The 15533-nt window shown below is 31.8% G+C and overlaps 1 protein-coding gene across 1 annotated transcript in view; it reads left to right on the top strand.

The window, feature by feature from the left end:
* LOC143075417 (uncharacterized) overlaps positions 1 to 15533 on the top strand; it is an 85789-nt gene that overhangs the window by 58023 nt on the left and 12233 nt on the right. Inside the window, exons 19-29 of the mRNA XM_076250813.1 lie at positions 410 to 573; positions 945 to 990; positions 1514 to 1550; positions 3750 to 3811; positions 4652 to 4789; positions 5464 to 5583; positions 9627 to 9698; positions 10153 to 10291; positions 10796 to 10899; positions 11648 to 11683; positions 12089 to 12216. Coding sequence (XP_076106928.1) covers positions 410 to 573; positions 945 to 990; positions 1514 to 1550; positions 3750 to 3811; positions 4652 to 4789; positions 5464 to 5583; positions 9627 to 9698; positions 10153 to 10291; positions 10796 to 10899; positions 11648 to 11683; positions 12089 to 12216 — 1046 coding nt within the window. The remainder of the gene's footprint in view (positions 1 to 409; positions 574 to 944; positions 991 to 1513; positions 1551 to 3749; positions 3812 to 4651; positions 4790 to 5463; positions 5584 to 9626; positions 9699 to 10152; positions 10292 to 10795; positions 10900 to 11647; positions 11684 to 12088; positions 12217 to 15533) is intronic.

Raw genomic sequence — 15533 nt, 5'->3', positions numbered from 1 at the left:
AATGCCGTTGTCTTGATTTTGAAAAGTTGTCTTGATTTTGAAAAATAAAATTGCAACTTGAATATTTTGAGTTTTCTGGAAGAATGATAAAAAGAAATGCTTGGAATACCATCCCTTCGATACATGCTTCAATCATGTCAATTTAATGAAATGTTATGTTATTTTAATATTTTTACGTTTAAACTCACCTGGTTGAGAGGCCCATGCATGTAAGTTCATGCTGTCATTTGGCATCATCAGCCTTTTTACATAGCTCATTTTATGGTCTTGAGAACCTCAAAACAGAATTAAACCTGTAAAACATTCTCTCAAGGTCTTCATCATTATTTTGTCACCTCCTTCAACATGTAGTTTTACCAGGTGAGTGGTTCAGGCTCTAGTTTATATAAATTATTTTCATTTGTTTTAGAAATGCTTTTCTGCAGTTTGTGAAGATGCCAATGAGAGATCAGTCCAGAATGTTCGTGGACAGACAGTCAAACTGAGTTCTGCTTCAGGAAGTACGCTGGAAAGAATGTTTAACATCATGGATTTCATGTACAGAAAAGATCTCAAATATCTGGAGGATTATAGGTAAGATGCCGAACTTCAATTAGTTTTTGTGGTTTGAAAAAAAATTTAATAACTTCAAAATTTTTAATTTGTATGCTCCACGTAGTAATAAAATTTGTTATTAAAGGTTTTCTAAAATTAAGATACAATTGAAATAAGAGTGAATTTCATGTTGTTTCAATTTGAATTTAAGATAACATTTATGTGTCAAGATAATTAGATTATTCTTTATTTCTGAAGTTAATTAATTGTTTTTAAATGATTTGTTTTGTTAAAAAATAATGAATATTTTGAAAAATATTTTCAAAGTAGGTTTAGAAATGAAAGAAAAAAAAGAACATTTAAGATACAATAACAGAATCCTGAAAAAAAAAATTCCATTATATTTTCAGAGTTGCTATATTGAAATCTACAACCTATGTATCTGACAATAATACAGTAAGTGTTCTATATCTTCTGCTTAACTCTTTGATTCTTAACAATGCCAAATGAAAATATAGGGGAGGGTTAACAAAGTTTACAAAAATCAATAATTAAGGAGAGCTAACTCTGTAATTTGCTGTCATTCTAACCAAAAGTAATCTAGAGATTTCTTTAATTACCAGACACTCAAAACTGAAAGACCTACAATTTCTAACTTGGGATGAAGTTTAAGTCAAAATAAGATGGTTAGTTCTGTGGTTTTTTTGGCCATGTTTTGAAATTCTTCTAAATTGTCTGATTCTTACAAAGACTGGTACTTCATTGTTTATTATTATTAAAGAAACACATACATAACTGATAAAGAAACGGAGCCTGCAAATAGACTTGACACAAATATATGTTGTGATCTATTGACTTAATTGAAAGTATTGTTGAATCGTATTACAGAAAGAAATAAGCATGACAAAAAGTAGAGCGTTTGAAACACACAATCTTTTAAAACTTTTTTAGTAGTTGAATGATTTGTTATTTATTTTAGGATGGCTCATGGATTAGTTCAAGAAACAGACGAGGAGGTAATATATAAAGACCTGTTAAAGCTTCTGCTTGATTGATTGATTGATTGATAAGTGAGTGATTGTTGTCGAGCCTGTGATTTTTGTCGCAGAAAGCTCGACATAGGGATAGTGATCCGGCGGCGGCGGTGTTAGCTCACTTCTTAAAAGCTTTATATTTTAGAAGGTGGGAGACCTGGATGCTTCATACTTTGTATATGGATGCCTCATGTTACAAAGTTTCCGTCAGTCACATGTCCAATGTCCTTGACCTCATTTTCATGGTTCAGTGACTACTTGAAAAAGAGTTAAGATTTTTTGTAATGTTAAATTCTCTCTTATTATAAGTAATAGGATAACTATATTTGGTATGTGCGTACCTTGCAAGGTCCTCTTGCCCTTCAGACAGTTTTCACTTGACCTCGACCTCATTTCATGGATCAGTGAACAAGGTTAAGTTTTGGTGGTCAAGTCCATATCTGAGATACTATAAGCAATAGGTCTAGTATATTTGGTGTATGGAAGCACTGTAAGGTGTACATGTCCAACTGGCAGGTGTGATCTGACCTTGACCTCATTTTCATGGTTCAGTGGTTATAGTTAAGTTTTTGTGTTTTGGTCTGTTTTTCTTATACTGTATGCAATAGGTCTTCTATATTTTGTGTATGGAATGGTTGTAAGGTGTACAGGTCTACCTGGCAGGTGTCATATGACCTTGACCTCATTTTCATGGTTCAGTGGTCAAAGTTAAGTTTTTGAGTTTTGGCCTTTTTTTCTAATACTATATGCAATAGGTCAACTATGTTTGGTGTATGGAAATATTTTATGACCTACCTGTCAGTCGCGCAGGTTTTATTTGACCTTGACCTCATTTTTTACGGTTCATTGCTCAGTGTTAAGCTTTTGTGTTTTGGTCTGTTTTTCTAAAACTATAAGCAACAAGTCAATTTTATTTGTTGTATGGAAGAATTGTTAGCTGTACATGCCTACCTGGCATGGTTCATCTGACCTTGACCTCATTTTCATGGTTCAAAGGTCAATGTTTAGTTTTCTTGGTTTATGTTAAGTTTATGTGACAGTTGTAATAAAGCTTTATTATTAGGACTATCAACATAATATCAATGATTAGTAAAGAAGGCGAGACATTCCAGTGTGTACACTCTTGTTTTAAACCACATCAGCATCAGACATGTTTAAATTATCCTCTTTGAAACCTTCTGTTTTTGCGTTTTACAAAAATAGTTGATTAAAATGAAAATATAGGAGAGGGTAAAACCTTGGTAGTGAGGAGACTTAAGGAATATTTGACCTTGTTTGAAAGAAAAACTTTATGTTACATACAAGATGTCGATTTTCATAATATAACATATTTATTGTAAAATTACTCTATTTTTTTGGTAATATATGGTAAATTTTTGTAATTTTCAGAAAAGCCCTTTAAGCAGGGATAACAATTATTTACATTGAATAGATTTAATAATAAAAGATAATTAAACTCTGTGTGGTGAACCAACGCCTTACAAATGGTTTTGGTAGAGTCCCTGAAGTGGATACCTTGGTATGCCGGGATGTCAAATCATGCAAACGAATGCAATACTTTAATAATATTAAAATTGACAACAACACTTCAAATGGTCTGCAATTTTGTTATCTAAGGTCTACATGTTTCACCTGCGAGGCAGGCGTCTTCAGGACAATTTATATACAATTTATTCTGCCTGAGGAAAAAATAGATTTGAAAACGAAAGTGTTCGAGTTATAAATAGATTGATATTAAAATGTTCTGTATGCTAACCATATACAGAACATTTTAATATCAATCTATTTATAACTTGAACACTTTCGTTTTCAAATCTATTTTTAATTATTCTATTTTTATTTGTACAATAATAACCACCATTACGTTACTAATACCTACCATTGTCAATTATAACGTCACTTTATATGCACCACTTTGAGTACCTCAGGCAGAATAAATTGTATATAAAAAGACGCCTGCCTCGCAGGTGAAACATGTAGACCTTAGATAATAAAATTGCAGACCATTTGAAGTGTTGTTGTCAATTCTAATATTAATAAAAGATAATGTATATTGTTTGGAACTTCTGACAAGGGTTGCCAAATTTCTGAAATTATCCAGCATATCATTCCTTTTATTCATTCAATACATGGCTCTAATTGTTAATTGAACAATGTTCACTTGCTTTGTACATGTTGTAGGTATGAGACCAGTTCCAAAATATGTCATCACTTTACATTTCTGGTGTATGAACCCTGGAGTGGTGAGTTCTTATAACATTTAGTTATTTACACAATTTTAAATGCAGGCAACTTTTAAAGGGTTATACTTTTAATTGAAGACAAAAATGGTAAGCATTTGGAAATCCTAATAAAGCAGTTAGTGAAACAATTTTTTTTTTTTTTAATTTTTTTTTTAATAATTATTCAGGTTATTGCACTATTAGTTGTTAACAAATACCCTAAAAGGTACAACTATCCCAGATAGGTTTATCCCTGTGTGTGAATTATCAAATGAACCAGGGGATTCACAAGATAAAATTATGATAAGTTTCAAAAGTGGTTAATCAATTATTACAATCTATATAGTTTACAAATCTGCATAGCAATAAAATCCGGAAAACATACGTTTATTATGTATCTTGAACACATGTATTTTATTCATTCTTGTATGTTGGAATATTCTTAACTTATTTGGTAAGTTTTAAATTTAATGAAATAACTGTTTTGTTTTCTTTAACGATAACTTGAATGCGCTAAAGAATACTGAGAAACTTGATGCATTAGCCTATTATGAGTATCAAACATTGATGACATTCTGATGGTATAAAGTTGTGAAACAATTAGTAGGGAAAAAACCTTAACTTGGTTTATAATCATACTTTAAAAACAGTTGTGATGCTTTTTATTTTTGTTTTATCTTATATAATATAGACATGGTACCTATTTAAATAGAAATTACCCTAAAAAACTAAAGATAAATTATTTGATCTTAACCTTAATGTCACATATCACCATTTTCTAGCAAGAAGAGAAAAGGACATAACTCCCAAATCTGAACTTGTGAATTTATATATGTTATTATTTTAATTGATATTTTGTAGGCATTTTCAGATTTACATGACACTAGATCTATAGTTTTAACTAGTGGGACATTATCTCCTATGAACTCATTTGAGTCTGAGTTAGATACACCCTTCCCTATCAAGTTAGAGGCCAACCATGTTATAGAAGATAAACAGGTGAGTTTATATTTTTGTATCCTTGGCATTAAAAATTATTTTAAAGGGTTATTAACTTTTGTCATGTTGTTTTCAGTGTCCATTATTTGTATTGTCATAGAATTCAAGTCAAGATGTAATAAATTACTAAACCTGTCTGAAATAATCTTATATTATTATGTTAACTCATGGCTTAAAAATATCCGGCATTGAATGATATCATTTTAATAGCTTTGTACATCTTATGAAGGCCATGGGATGAAAGATGGGAATTTATTTTGAAAGCTATATGCGGTATAAAGCGTAAGACCTCCTGCTAGTCTAGTTTACGTAACTGCAATCCTGTAATGGTTTTGTTCTTTACAATTACTGATGAAGTGTATTGAGATTGAAGGGCCTTGGTGGCCAAGTGGTCTAAGTAGTTTTACTACTGTAATCACCAGCCAGTCAAGACTGAGATTGTGAGTTCTAACCCTGTTTATGCGAGTACACTTGACTTCAGTCTAAATCAACTAGGATTTCAGTTTTCCTATCAAAGGTCAATGGTTTTGTCCAGACACTTTGGCTTCCTCCACCCATAAAATCTGACTGCCACGAAATAACCCAAAAATGGAGCTAAAAATGTATTGAGATTGACATTTACAATGATTTATAAGATGAGCTATGATGAAGAAACTTATTTTCTGTGTTTACAGGTATGGGTAGGTGCTATGAGCCAGGGCCCCACAGGAAAGCCTTTACATGCTGTGTATAAGACTATGGAGACACTTGAATTCCAGGATGAACTGGGTAAAACAGTTCTTCAAGTCTGTCAGGTTTGTAAATGTTCTGATGTCTAGAGGTTCTTTCTTATTTGTTTAATCATTGTTGTGCTTTTATGCCATTTAGAAAAAAAAAACATTTCTATAGATCAATATGTCATCATATACATAAATACAAAAAAACTGCTTAAAATTTAATTTTAAACTGCTATATAAAATATAAAGGAGTAGGTCCGGTAAGGGCCGATTTTGGCCTCAAATTTCAGGTTCATCTAACGAACGTTTTTGGACACTTTTTAAACACTTAAGTGTCTATTTCAATTGATTTGATTAGTTTATGTGAAAGATTTTAACTGATTTAGTCATTAAAACGCTCTGATTCAAGCTTAAATATGAAAAATCTATCAAATATGCACAAAAAAAGTCTCTTTTTAGATGGTTTTTGTCAAAAATGAATGTGGCCGCATCCGTGTTCATCCTCAACCTTTATATATGTTTTGTATTATCATCAAATACAACTTAACATTTGAATATTATGAATGAACACGAATGCGGCCACTTTCATTTTAGACGGAAACCGTCTAAAAGTTGACCAAAATGCTAAAATTTTTGAAGATTTCAGTAATTTAGCATGACTTAATGATGCTAGAACGCGATATTTGTTCATTTTATCGTCAAAAACAGCTCATATTTATGTAGCAGAAGCATTTTACTTTCCAAAATATAGCTTAAAGATTACATTTTCACAATTTTCTAAAACTGCTATATTTTGGGGCCAAAAAGGGGTCTTAGTGAACCTACTCCTTTAAAAACCTTAACAAGAATGCATGTGTTCCGGACCATATGAGTATTTGGACCATACGCGTATGGTCATGACCATATGCCGATATTCATATGGTCCGACCACACGAGTATGGTTATTAACGGGCCGGACCATATGAGTATTTGGACCATATAGGTATTTTTTCAAATATCAATAAACTTTATCTAAAAATAAACAATGATGTTTACATGAAAATGTATTAATTTTATAATTCAGAGGCTATATAAAAATCAAATATTGATGTCACAGTTAGTAATGGTTAGTTTTCATCGCGAATTGTATTCCAATTTACGCTTAGAATGACATTTACTTCCACACAGTACTATAACTTTTTCTGCATTTGCACGTCTTGATTATGCATGATCCTTTGCAGGATGAAGGGTTACATGTTACCTGTAAACTTGTTAATTACCCCGACCATAGGCGTACGGTCGGACCATACGAGTATATACCCGTATGGTCCAAATACTTATATGGTCCGGAACACATGCATGAACGAAGATTTGAAACTTTTTACAATAATATTCTAACCTTATTGATATTTCTGGTTAAATATTTAGATTTTAATCTAACATTTCTAGATGTCAATTTTTTCTATGCAATAAATGGAAGGGCCATTTGTCAGCCTTGTCAGATTATCTTTAATTTTGAATACAGACAAATAGGAAATGGTTTTGTGCAGGGGTAAATTATATGAAATCAACAAATTATGCAATAAATCTTAATGATATGAGTTGATAGTATTTCTCTTAAAAGTTAACATTTTGAATCTTGTTTTAATCATATGTTAAATACATGAGTGTTGTTGTCTTTTTTGTCGACACATTCTTTATTTTCAAGATGACTGTGAATACCTAGCAGTATCCACTCGTTTTTACCCTACCACACGATCACCACTTCAGGTGTTGGTTCACTCGTATTTTTATACGACCGCAAATTTTGAAAAAATTTTCGTCGTATATTGCTATCACGTTGGCGTCTGCGTCGTCCTCGTCGTCCGGCGTCCGAATACTTTTAGTTTTCGCACTCTAACTTTAGTAAAAGTGAATGGAAATCTATGAAATTTTAAGACAAGGTTTATGACCACAAAAGGAAGGTTGGTATTGATTTTGGGAGTTTTGGTCCCAACATTTTAGGAATTAGGGGCCAAAAAGGGCCCAAATAAGCATTTTCTTGGTTTTCGCACTATAACTTTAGTTTAAGTTAATAGAAATCTATGAAATTTTGACACAAGGTTTATGACCACAAAAGAACGGTTGGGATTGATTTTGGGAGTTTTGGTCTCAACAGTTTAGGAATTAGGGGCCAAAAAAGGGCCCAAATAAGCATTATTCTTGGTTTTCGCACAATAACATTAGTTTAAGTAAATAGAAATCAATGAAATTTAAACACAATGTTAATGACTACAAAAGGAAGGTTGGTATTGATTTTGGGAGTTTAGGTCCCAACAGTTTAGGAATTAGGGGCCAAAAAGGGACCCAAATAAGCATTTTTCTTGGTTTTCGCACCATAACGTTAGTATAAGTAAATAGAAATCTATGAAATTTAAACACAAGGTTTATGACCATAAAAGAAAGGTTGGGTTTGATTTTGGGAGTTTTGGTCCCAACATAATAAGGGGCCCAAAGGGTCCAAAATTAAACTTTTGTTTGATTTCATCAAAATTGAATAATTGGGGTTCTTTGATATGCTGAATCTAACTGTCATGACTGTGTATGTAGATTCTTAACTTTTGGTCCCGTTTTCAAATTGGTCTACATTAAGGTCCAAAGGGTCCAAAATTAAACTTAGTTTGATTTTGACAAAAAATGAATCAGTTAGGTTCTTTGATATGCTGAATCTAAAAATGTACTTAGATTCTTGATTATTGGCCCAGTTTTCAAGTTGGTCCAAATCGGGGTCCAAAATTAAACTTTGTTTGATTTCATCAAAAATTGAATAAATGGGGTTCTTTGATATACCAAATCTAACTGTGTATGTAGATTCTTCATTTTTGGTCCTGTTTTCAAATTGGTCTACACTTAAGTCCAAAGGGTCCAAAATTAAACTTAGTCTGATTTTAACAAAAATTGAAATCTTGAAGTTCTTTGATATGCTGAATCCAAAAATGTACTTAGATTTTTTATTATGGGCCCAGTTTTCAAGTTGGTCCAAATCAGGATCTAAAATTATTATATTAAGTATTGTGCAATAGCAAGTCTTTTCAATTGCACAGTATTGCGCAATGGCAAGAAATATCTAATTGCACAATATTGTGAAATATCAAATTTTTTTTTAATTAGAGTTATCTTTCTTTGTCCAGAATAGTAAGCAAGAAATATCTAATTGCAAAATATTGTGCAATAGCAAGATTTTTTTTTAATTGGAGTTATCTTTCTTTGTCCAGAATCAACTTAAATCTTTGTTATATACAATATACAATGTATATTCACTTTTTACTACCAACTGATAAATTAAAATAATCTTTACCATTCAGTGATAACAAGCAGTTTTTTTACATCTTAATATTTTATGATGTATTTAAATGAGTAGTTATTGTTGCAAACTCCATTAGAAATTTTAATTGAGATTAGTTTTGGAATAAGGGAAAGGGGGATGTGATTAAAAAAATTGGGTTCAATTTTTCTCATTTGAAATTTCATAAATAAAAAAGAAAATTTCTTCAAACATTTTTTTGAGAGGATTAATATTCAACAGCATAGTGAATTGCTCTAAGAGAAACAAAAATTTTAAGTTCATTAGAACACATTCATTCTGTGTCAGAAACCTATGCTGTGTCAACTATTTAATCACAATCCAAATTTAGAGCTGAATCCAGCTTGAATGTTGTGTCCATACTTGCCCTAACCGTTCAGGGTTCAACCTCTGCGGTCGTAGAAAGCTACTCCCTGCGGAGCATCTGGTTATTATATGTTAGATATGTATAACATGCAGACAAACATTATTTATACACTCTCATGGGATTATTTGAAGTTATGTTGTAGATTCAAATGAAGAGTCTGCATAAAGCTTAGTAATCTACCCTATTGAACAAAATCCACCTTGGAGATCTGCACCGCTTGACCTGATAATATGTGCCACTTTAACTATTAACATCTTACAACAATCACTTTCCATTGTGGCGTCAGATATTTTTCTATTATGATGTCAAAATTTTACAGGAACCTTTCTTCTCCCGTATACTGCCCACATTCATCTTTCTGAATATACTGGCAAAATGATGTCTTGCATGAGGAAGAGTATATATAAGTTATTGTTAATGAATATTTTACAGGAAGTACCACATGGTGTGTTGTGTTTTTTACCATCCTACAGATCACTGGAAAAGTTCATAGAAAGATGGAAGGTATGGTATTAGTTGTGTCAATTTAGCTTTGTATTTATTTAATGTGATATGTAAGTAGAGGATTGATGTATTAAGTCATATTTATGGCTCTTGTTCATTATTTTAGAATTTCTTTTAAGAGTCAAATTGTCATTGAGATCAACATTGACAATACAACTCGTTTATTTTGGAGTAAGAGGTATTTAAAAAAGAACTTTATGTGGTCTGCATATTTTATATACAAAGTAAAATTGAAAACAGAAATGTGAAATATGTCAAAGAGACAACAACCTGCCAAAAGAGCAGAAAAAGCCAAAGGCCACCACAGTGTCTTCAACACAGCGAGAAAATCCATCTTCAACTGGATCTTAACAAAGAGGTCATCAATTTAAAGGAGTTTTTGTAAAAACAAAAACAAATTATGGATCGTAAAAAAAGTGTTATGAAGAAGTAATACTGAACTCTTGTTTTATAGAATGCGGGTATATATGAACAGATATCTAAGAAGAAGAAGATAATTCAGGAACCTAGACGATCAGATCAGGTGGATTTTGACGACTTGTTAAATCAGTTTTATGATACAATACATGGTGTTAATGATGAGGATGATGAAGGTTTGTATATTAAAAAAAAGCATTACTTTTCTAGTTAGTCAATTTGTCAGTCTCTTAAAATTTGTAAACTTTCATTATTGCTGTGAATTATTGAAGTGACCTAATACATTCAGTTATTGAATCCAGGTCCTTACCTGGAAGAAAAGAAGAGTTAAAAGCTTAAAAAAAACTTTAAAAAAGACTCTGAATTATAGAAGATGAAAAAAGAACAGTTAATAACTTCAAAATAACTTCACTTTCAATAGAAGACTCCAACATTACACTTCTTTAGATATATATGCAAAATTCTTAAATTTTTACAAAAGGTATGCTTTGAAGACCAATATATTTAACCAAATTTGGTAATTCATTACATATTGTCAAATGTTTTGTATTTTGAATTTGGACTGTTGGTTGTTTTTGCTTTAAAGAACATTACAGCCAAATTTTGTAAATTTTATTTTAAAAAGTTTAATTGTTCAGATATTTTGCATCAACTAACAAGAAACATAAATTACATTGTAGATGTTGGTGAGGAAACTACTGGTGCCCTGTTTCTGGCTGTATGTAGAGGTAAAGTCAGTGAGGGTCTGGACTTTGCTGATAACTTTGCTAGAGCTGTTATAACAGTAAGTTGATTAAATTCTATATGTTATGGCAAAGTTGAAAATTTCTTTTCATCTTTTCTTTACCACTATGGAGGTGTTTGATGACCTTTAAGTGTCTATGAGGGGCCTCAGTGGCCAAGTGGTCCAAGTAGTTTTACTACTGTAATCACTAGCCGGTCAGCACTGAGGTGAGTTCGAACCCATCTCGTTCAGGTTCGTTCGACTCCAATTTAATTGACTAGGATTGTCAGTTTTCCTATCAAAGATCTGTGGTTTTCTCCAGGCACTCTGGCTTCCTCTTTCAAGTAAAACTGGCTGCCATAAAATAGCCCTAAAGTGGTATTAAAAAAATACCAATCAATCAGTCAATTTAACTGGCTATAAAGCCTTTTTCTTAAGAAAAAAAGGTGTATACAAGTCATAGGGATTGGTAAAAAGCCTTTGGGATGGTAAAGCTTCTCAGGAACTAGCCTTTATTTGGGAAAAATAAACCTGCTTTTATGGAACCCATATATATATCAACATTTCAAATTAACTGAGGTAATGTCATGACAGTTGTATCAAAGCTTCATTAACAGATTAAATACAGAAACAAAAGTTTTAAATAACAAAATGATACAAAACATTGGAAATATAATTGGTTAATATGAAAGTTGAAAATTTGAATTCTAAATTGCTTGATAGTTCTAAAATATTTCTAATCTTGGTTTTAAAGCACAAAAACATTTCTTTGATTTAATGAATTTAGAATTGTTTCTTTATTTTACAGGTTGGCATACCATACCCTAATTGGAAAGACATTCAGGTATTTTAACATTTTTGTAATATAAGCTTTGCACATTTGAGATAGCTTATTTGGTGGGAGATAATTATACCCCCGCTTTAAAAAGGGGGGGGGGTATACTGTTTTACCTCTGTCTGTCAGTCCGTCCATCAGTCCGTCCGTCCGTCAGTCAGTCCGTCCCATGAAAGGTTGGAAGGCACATTGTATTAATAATACATGGGTGATGGGTATCAGAGCAACATTTCACACTCTAATGCACTATTATTATCAATTACAATTGTCTGGGTGGTGGGTGCTAACAAAAACTGCCTTCCAACCCCCCCATACATTTTTTTCTGGAATAGCCCTTGTCAATTTCTTGCATAAAATTTCTTTTTTTTTGACATCAAACATGTGTTAGATCAAAGACAATACATTTTTTTTTAGGTTGGACAGAAAAGAATGTATAATGACAAACATAAGATGTCTAAAGGGTTGCTGTCTGGTAGTGAATGGTATGAAATACAGGCCTTCAGAGCTCTTAACCAAGCGTTAGGAAGATGTATAAGGCATAGGTATACTTATAAAACAGTTATTAAATACTATGACTTTAATTCTTTGTTGATATGAAAATAAGAGAACGCGGTTTGATAGCCAATCAGAAATACAGACCCCTGAATGGACAGAAAAGAAAAATGTTGTTAGTGTGAAGTGCCTGTCTCAGATAAATCCATGCAAAGTGATCCAGAAGCAAGGTTACAAGATCGTCTTAATATTCTGTTACAAGGAAGGTCTTATCATATAATAATTTCAGAAAAAAAAAAAAATCCAAAAATTTTCAAGGATATACCTTATGAAGGGCTGTTTTTAAAAATAGAATTTCAAGATTAAAAGTTAAAAACATGCAATTTTTGGTAAAATAGACCTTAAATATACATTAAATGAATATTTTGTAGGCATTTTAGTATGGCTTTATCATAAATATGAACCAATATGAAACTAATGATTATACTTATGTTGACCTCTCAAATTTCCTTTTAAGTGCAGCAAGGTCACCAAAAGGTCAAATTTCAAAATTTTGAAAATTTTGAAAAAAATCAGGTTTTCAAAGTCTTCCCAGGAAAAGCGAGGATATTTATTTCTTTCTATTGGTCTTTTTACTATTGCTATAGCATTATTTACAAAATATAAAAAAATTGTCGTCGGCAAATGAATTTGATTCATCTTTCAGTCATAGTTATGGATTTTGGTAATTTTTGCATATTTTTCACTTGGTTACAAAAAAAATTCAAGTAAGATTATTAAACTGTTAGAAACATTAAACAGCTATAAGCATAATTATTTTTAATGAATTTTATACATGTATTTAGTTTTTTAGAAAAAACAAATCAATTAAAGGGGAGATAATAAAATATTGAATTTATTGGACAAATTTATATATTCTGAATTTTTGTCGAGCCTGCAACTGTTATTGCAGAAAGCTCGACATAGGGAGGCGGCGGTGGCGGCCACGTTAGCTAACTTCTCAAAAGGTTTATATTTTAGAAGGTGAAAGACCTGGATGCTTCATACTTTGTATATAGATGCCTCATTTTATGAAGTTTCCGTCAGTCACATGTTCAAGGTCCTTGACCTCATTGTCATGGTTCAGTGACCACTTGAAAAAAAAGTTCAAAATTTTAATAATGTTGAATTCTCTCTTATTATAAGTAATAGGATAACTATATTTGGTATGTGCATACCTTGCAAGGTGCTCGTGCCCGTCAGACAGTTTTCACTTGACCTCGACCTCATTTCATGGGTCAGTGAACAAGGTTAAGTTTTGGTGGTCAAGTCAATATCTCAGATACTATAAGTAATAGGGCTAGTATATTTGGTGTATGGAAGGACTGGCAGGTGTCATCTGACCTTGACCTCATTTTTATGGTTCAGTGGTTATAGTTAAGTTTTTGTGATTTGGTCTGTTTTTCTCATACTTTATGCAATAGGTCTACTATATTTGTTGTATGGAATGGTTGTAAGGTGTACATGTCTAGCGGGCAGATGTCATCTGACCTTGACCTCATTTTCATGGTTCAGTGGTCAAAGTTAAGTTTTTAAGTTTTGGTCTTTTTATCTAATATTACCGGTATATGCCAAAGGTCAACTATATTTGGTGTATGGAAATATATTATGATCTATATGTCAGTCCTGCAGGTTTTATTTGACCATGACCTCAATTGCACGGTTCATTGCACAGTGTTAAGTTTTTGTGTTTTGGTCTATTTTTCTTAAACTATAAGTAATAGGTCAACTATATTTGTTGTATGGAAGCTTTGTTAGCTGTACATGTCTGCCAGGCATGGTTCATCTGACCTTGACCTCATTTTCATGGTTCATTGGTCTTTGTTTAGCTATCTTGGTTAATGTTAAGTTTATGTGACAGTTGTAATCAAGTTTTATACTTAGGACTATCAACATAATATCAATGATTAGTAAAGAAGGCGAGACATTTCAGTGTGTGCACTCTTGTTAAAGAAAATAAGGTCTGTAAACCTGTTATATTCTGGAATTTTTTATGAAACGCCATTCTATACTAGATATTTATTTGCTCCTATAGTTTCATTATCCAAAAAATATGTTTTTCTCTAAATAATCTACAAAAAAAGCTAAAATGTATTAATTTCATTGAATTTTTAAAGGGAAAAATGTCAACAACACACTCTTTTATTATACATATTGATTTTTTAGCTTGCATTGAGACAAGTCATTGACATTTAAATACCTTAGTCACCATAAGCTGCTAACAACTGGATTATCTGTTCATTCCTGCTGACAATACATTTACTTTTATAAATTGTAATTTGGATGGAGAGTTGTCTCATTGGCACTCATACCACATCTTCCTATATCTATATACTTGCCATTTATTTCACAGGCCAAAACCTTTTGTAAAAATTCAAATGTTGAACCTTACAAAATATCAGTACACACATGCATAAACAAATTGTGAAAAAAACACTTTACTGGGAAACAAGCAGAGAGGTGTCAGCATATATACCCACACAGTAGAAATATGTTGCAACAAATGACAAATGACACAGTATAAAAGAAAACACATTTATTAAAGGCAATAAGAAATATGAAATATGCAATGTTACACAATCTGGATCAGATATAAAGAAAACATGAACGATACACATTACATACATTTGTAAAATGGTTTACATTAGCTATTTGGAAACTAAGATATGTAAGTCTTTTATTGAAGAAATGTGTTGTTTATATTCCCTAAGTATTCAGTAGGTACATTTGTTAATCTGAAAAAGCTTACACACTAAAGCTTGCCTCCTAGTTTCTGAGAAAATTGTGATGATAAATTTATAATTGTATAAATAAACCAATTGTTCAAGACGTTTCGGCCATTGGCCTTCTTTAGTTGTTTATTATTCCTCTAAACTACATAGCTGCCATTTCTTTTTTCAATCATTGAAAAGATGTTATAGATAAATGTTCTTGGAAACGTCATGACGTCATAATACTTTAACGTCATAATAACATGACGTCACAATACTTTTGTATGAATGAAAGTTAAATTATATAAGTTTTCATCAATTAAAGTCATTCCTTTTTAACGTTAATTCCAAATGGTCTAATTGTATTTAATTTTTGCATCCATTGTGCCTCAATATATCTCCTGTAATTAAATTTGCGGATTTATCGTAAATTTGTTGCAGAACCTGAACTGTGATGTCCTCTTTACAATGATCCTCTTGGTTAAAATGTTCTGCCACAGCTGTATCTCTATCATGTCTGATATCTGCAAGATGTTCTTTTATTCTTTCGTTGAGTGATCTTTCTGTTTCTCCAACATAGACATAGTGGTTACATTTTCACAGTGAAGTCCATAAAT

The sequence above is a fragment of the Mytilus galloprovincialis genome, chromosome 5 (genome assembly GCF_965363235.1).
Source record: "Mytilus galloprovincialis chromosome 5, xbMytGall1.hap1.1, whole genome shotgun sequence".
NCBI classification, from domain to species: Eukaryota; Metazoa; Mollusca; class Bivalvia; order Mytilida; family Mytilidae; genus Mytilus; species Mytilus galloprovincialis.
This window is presented reverse-complemented; position numbering and strand designations above follow the sequence as displayed.